This window comes from Lagopus muta, chromosome 2 (genome assembly GCF_023343835.1).
Source record: "Lagopus muta isolate bLagMut1 chromosome 2, bLagMut1 primary, whole genome shotgun sequence".
In the NCBI taxonomy this organism is placed as follows: Eukaryota; Metazoa; Chordata; class Aves; order Galliformes; family Phasianidae; genus Lagopus; species Lagopus muta.
In genome coordinates this window covers 56478930-56484848 of record NC_064434.1, presented here as the reverse complement: position 1 = coordinate 56484848, position 5919 = coordinate 56478930, and the positions used below count along the sequence as shown (strand labels likewise).

General features: G+C 44.6%; 1 protein-coding gene across 2 annotated transcripts; it reads right to left on the bottom strand.

Annotated features, from left to right (window-relative positions):
- Positions 1-1202: 1202 nt before the first annotated feature.
- ABRACL (ABRA C-terminal like) lies at positions 1203-4086 on the bottom strand. 2 transcript variants are annotated; one of them, XM_048936366.1, is made up of 3 exons: positions 3756-3935; positions 2931-2997; positions 1203-1938 (listed from the first exon to the last, which is right to left on the bottom strand). In XM_048936366.1, exons 2-3 carry the CDS (start codon positions 2989-2991, stop codon positions 1754-1756), a joined length of 246 nt encoding a protein of 81 aa, XP_048792323.1. In that variant the 5' UTR covers positions 2992-2997; positions 3756-3935; the 3' UTR covers positions 1203-1753. The 2 variants fall into 2 exon arrangements, with proteins under 2 accessions (XP_048792323.1, XP_048792322.1); XM_048936365.1 differs by lacking the exon at positions 3756-3935 and adding an exon at positions 3964-4086 and having other exon boundaries at positions 1205-1938.
- Between the last annotated feature and the right edge of the window lie 1833 nt (positions 4087-5919).

Below are 5919 nucleotides of genomic sequence, written 5' to 3'. Positions count from 1 at the left end.
CACACAGCCCTGCAAACAGAACTGCTGTGGCCAGCAAGCCATACTGGCAGCCAGTGCTGCTTCTGACCGCAGCCAGCTCCAGTTTCCCCACACGCTCCAGATGCTGGGGCCAGCACAGGCAAAGGCAGCGGCAGTGGCAGATGCATTTGCAAACAGGATCTCAACTGTTTTCCTGTTGCACAAAGCAGAACAAACAGAAATGAAAGGGACAGCAGCTGGGCTTATACAGCTTCATGGGGAATCCCTAACCACGCATGCAATCCCCGCACTTGGAAGCAAGATGAAGTAAGCAATTTTGCACATATAAAAAGCAACTAAAGAAATTCACTGATCTTTCAGCAGAGGATGGGCAGCTCAGAGCAGCATGCTGCTAGCTTGGCCCATGCAACAACTTCTTCTCTATAGTTGAAGAAGTATTTTCGCGTGCTTCTAAGAACTTGCAGCAAGCTAGAAAACAATCAAAATGGCTTCTTTTCCCCACTCTCCTGGACTGATTTAGGTAACGTAAGATTTCTGTGAAGGAAATAATCACAGCCTAGAATCTCTGTGCTACTCCTGGCTAACACTGCATGAAAGAATTCAGGGTACTCCTCACATACCTCCTTCACAAGTCTGGAAGGCACGAAAAAAAACCCTGTATTACACTGCCAAAGATGAACGAGGTACATATCACCCATGGTTTTCTGTGCACAATTTGGTCACTGAATAAGCTCTGACACATGACAAAGCTAAAACTTGGTCTCTTACAGCTCCATGAAAAAAAAAAGTACAGACGGTAGCAAAAGCTACAATTAAAAAGCTGTGAGTTCAGAAACTCTAGCTGGAGAAATAGATCATGCTTAGTATGTGTTTATGTGCTCTTTCCCTCATCAAGCAGAAGCAGCTCTACAGCTGCCTTAAAACTGCATTCCTCACTATAGCTGCTCTAATGAAGCTAAAAGCAAGGAGGAGTTGCTGCAGCACTGAATTTTCAGCCAGTCCTCCTTACACAAAGAGAAGAAGCATCACAGGGACAGGAAGGGTTGGTGGTTACAGTAAACTCTGTTGAGGAGATTCAGCAGTGTGGTACGTAAAACTGCGATCTCCACACAGAAGCAAATCATTACTGGTTTTTGCTTCGTTCCAAGAGCGATGTTTGATTTATTCTTCTCTAGTTGCTATGAAGGACCCTACTTACAAAACAGACTTACATATCCAGCTCTTAGAATGCTTTTATTGCTGTTCCCACTCCAAAGAATGGGCATTCTTTGTCTGCATCATGCAGTAAAATCATTTCTATCTCACTGCCATGTTTTCTGTCACTTAACCATGCTGCTTACAGAAATTCTGTTTGCTTTCATTTCCACTTGCAAATAAGAAGAGAGAGAAACAACTAATAAGAATTATATGAACTGATGTATGTTCCTTTATTTTTTACTTTCATGGCACGTTTTGATTTGTAAACATTAAAATACCAGTTCCATTCTTCATATGTTGAAAATAACCACCATTAAAAAGTATTACCTGAGATTTAAAAAAAAAAAAAAAAAAAAAAGAATAAAAAGAACTGGCATCTTTTTACCTTGATCATGTACAGTACTGTTTTAGGAAGAATCACAAAAGGGAATGTTTTTCCAAAATAGGAAAATTTCCTTTCAACTATAAAGATATAGAAAACGCATCAAAACACATAAGAATGATCAGTCTGATTCAGAGGATGTTGGAAGTCGCCGTCTCCAACAATACAATTAACACTGCTGAAATGCACACTGCATCAGTCTTGCAGTAGCATGATATCAACATTGTCATGAACACCTTGTAAAAGCAGCTCTCCTTGATAAGTGACAATCTTTCGTCGTTTTGCAGCCTTAAGAGTTCCCACTAGGGCTTCAAAGAGGTTGGCACACTTTTCATCAGAGAAGAGCACACCAAATTTCACGCTCACTTGTCCATCGGCATCTAAATCAAAGACAAAACATGAAAGCATTTGCAGATGTTCCTTCAGTTCGGAGATTCCCAAGGATACAGAAGTTATAGGCAGAGTACTGAAGGTAAGTCCCATGGTGATTCCTAGCTGCCAGCACCTGGTTCTGACTTCACTTCCATGAGATTTGACTTTATAAAGGGAACCACACTATGAAAGCCAGAGATAAAGTAGTAGACAAAGACTTATTCTTTTTCTTAGGCTCGCATCGGCGTCCATGTATCTGGCATATTTATTTTTTATCGATGCCTTTCTGAAACTTACAACTAACCCAGGCTATTTCACTTCTTCAAAGCAGAAAGAATAAAACTGTTTTAATGAACCAAAATATTCTGGAATGTTTAAAATGTTAGAAAGTTCTTGTTTAAACAGTAATTTTAAAATATATGTTCATGTTAGATAAGTTATTCTTAAACATGCAAGAGGTATGTATCAAGTTTTGCAAAACAAAAGAAACTGCATCAGAACTAAAATATATGAGCCGGTCCCACCCCTACAAATGGGGTAAGTATTTGTAAAGAAAGTGGAGTTTTAACAATGAAGAGCCATCTTAAGAGAGAAGTCCACATTCTAAGCAAACCCAAGCAAAGGTTGGGACTATACCTCCTAATTAGAGGTTTAGGCACATGGATGAATTCCTTCCAACAGTGATGAATTGAAGAATATGACTTGTGAAATTCAGAAGTTACCATGGAAGGATGTGAAAGGTAATGGTGCTGTTTATTTGACAGTCGTAGCAAGTATGTTGGGACTAAAAGGTAATTTGGCTGTCGATTTTATTGGGGGCAGGACTTCAGGCCTGCTTCCTCTCTGCTCCGAACACATGTGGGTCATAGGGAATACCATGCAATCCCATATTAAACATATGTGGGACACATTATCTGAGCCCGTTTAGTTAAATTTGCCAGGTCCATAGGATGGTATAACATGACTGTATCTGTATGAGCAGAGACATTACAATGCTTACTTTTGGTCCCCAGCCGCCGAATCTCCTCAACTAAGAGGCTAATTTCATGTTCCACGTTCATTGTGGTCTAAAACACAAAACACAATTTTTAACAAAGTTATTAGGAGACCCATACATCCTTTGCATATTTTCATCCCAGCATATTTTCAGTTCATCGGGAACGTCACAATTTTGCAAAACCCTGCAGCCTGAAGGGCAATGAGGCTTGTGAAAGGCTTGGAGAATACCCCCTATGAGGAGAGACTGAAGGAATTAGGGCAGTTTAGTTTGGGGAAGAGGTTGAATAAGGGCTGCAGAGACAGCAGCTGGAGCCGCGTGGGGTCCAAAAAGGTCTCAAACAGTCCTGAGCCCCTGTCAGACAGCAGCTGCCTATGGGGACCAGCTCTGTTGTTCCAGGAAGCAACGCTGCTGTGCAGACCTGGTGAGTACACGGAGTTACTCATCAGCATCCAGACGTGTCACAAACTCTTCCTCATACAAGAGCTACTTTTCCACTGTGTTAAAGCAGGCAGGAGGTGAATCCCACAGCTAAACCAACGCATTAAAGATGCTGCCGTTAAGTCACCAGGGAAAATAGGGCCCACGTACCAAAATGCGGACGCGACCATTAATAATTTCCTCAAACTGCCGATTTTACAATCTGGCACTGTGACGGCACCGCCAACTTTTTAATGATGCACTTTCAACACCTTTAAAGGTAGCTTTTTTTTTTTTTTTTTTTTTTTTTTTTTTTTTCCCTCCTGCAACTTTTAGCTCTCCGAATTCACATCAGCTTAAAATTGTTTCCCCCGGTACCGCGTATACTCTGTCAATTTAGGTACTAACGTTTAAAGAAGATGGCGACCCGGCGGCCGACCCGCCCGCTGCCCGCAAAGCCCCGCAGCCGCCGCTGGGAGCAGCCCGGCTTCACCGCGGCGCTCCGCGTGCCAACCTCCCTCCCACAGAGCGCTCCCCTCGGCCGGGCGCCCAAGAACCGGCATGGGATGCCGATGCGACGCCCAGCCCGCCACCGCCGCCAGGCTCCGCCACTCACCCGCTCCCACGGCCGCTCTCTACGGAAGACGCAGGCACAAGTACCGCCCGGCACCGAGGACGGGGCGACAGCGGTGGTTACGCGGCTGAGCCCCGCCCGGTCGGCAGCGGGGAAGAGGAGGAGCAGCGGGAGTCAGGACCTCCCCTCCCTGCGCGCGCGGTTTGCTGCACGCGGTGGCGGTGCGGTGCTGTGTGACGAGAAGGCGGGCGTTTCGGCTGCCTGCCTCGTTGGTTACAGTCAGACTGGTGTCACCTGCAAATCGCTGAATGATAAAATACCCCGAGCTGGAAGGGGCCCACAAAGATCACAGAATCATGGAATTGCTTGAGTTGGAGGGGACCTTTAAAGGCCATCTAGTTCAATCCCCATACGATGAACAGGGACACCTACAGCTGAATCAGAGTGCTCAGAGCCCCATCCAGCCTGACCCTGATGTCTGCAGGGACAGAGCATCCACTACATCACTAGGAAACCTGTTCCAATGCCTCACCACCCTCAGTGTAAAAAACTAATTTATATCCAATCTAAATCTGCTTTGTTTTAGTTTGAAACCATTTCCCTTGTCCTATCACAGTGGTTCCTGCTGAAGTCTGTCCACTTTCTTGTAGACCCTTTTTAGACATGGAAAAGCCACTCTTTGCTCTCCTGGGAGCCTTCTCTCCTACAGCCTGAACAGCCCCAGCTCTCTCAGCCTGTCCTCACGGGCGAGGTGTTCCATCGCTTGGATCATTTCTGTGGCCCTCCTCTGGATGTGCTCCAACAGGTCTATGTCTCTCCTGTACTGAGGACACCACCTCTGGATACAGTACTCCAGGTGAGGCCTCACCAGCACAGAATAGAGGGACAGATCACCTCCCTTGCCCTGCTGGACTCACTTCTTTAGATGCAACCCAGGATATGGTTGACTTTCTGGGCTGCAGGGTCACATTGCTGGCTCATTTCCAGCTTCCCATCCAGCAGTACCCCCAAGTCCTTTTCAGAAAGGCTGTGCTCTGTCCTTTTGTCCCCCAACTTGTATTGATAACATGGTGTTGCCAAACTCTCGTAACACAGAAAAACAGTTCTCTTTCTGGAGAAAACTAATGAGCTAGGATAACATCATTTAGCTGTGATAAAGTCATATCATGTTCTGATCATTCATTCAGTGCCATGTCCTTCTGCTCTACCTTGTAGAGACTGCAATTTTATTTTTTCTGTCTTGTGTCTCTATTTGCTACTGCTTTTTCCAATTCCTTGCATCCTCTTTAGCACCTAGAAATAGGTGCATCTTCTCTCAAGTACACTGACATTAAAAGTAGGAGCAAAATGAACTCCTCTACAGCAGTGAGACCACCATCATCCTGCTACTCAAAGGCCAGATTCACACCAAATTTCTTCAGAAAACTTTCATTTATTTAAGGCACTGCCATCCCAGCTGCCTCTCCCACACAATCATCAAGCATAGCTGCCCCAGAGCAATGCAGGTGTCAGTGGCTGCCTCCAGTTCCTACAATTCACATTTCATGCATCAGCCTATAGAGGGGAAACCGAGATACTCGTTCACACAGCACACAGGCTGTGCCAGCTAGCTCTGGTCCTTCGCTATGCTTTCTCATCCCTGGTGCAAAGATAAATTGCTGAAGGCATCTTAAACTGCTATGGCAAGCTCTGTTAGGGTTCATTTGACAGAAACTGCAGCAAAATTTATTGATTTGCACAGTGGAAGTGATGCCAAGAAGATCCATTTTTATCACTCCAGGGAAGCAAAGCTGGAGACCATGCACCTTCCTTTTTCAAGAGATATTTTGCAATTTGATATTTTTATTAAAGGATTTTCGTTAGAAAAACCACAATTCACATGTAACAGAATATATAAAAAGAAAAGTTTTCTGTACAAAGATCTATATATTCAACAGGTGATAGCTGCAGAATATGTAATCACAAACAGAGGGGCTGTATTTAGCATCAGCAAAGGTG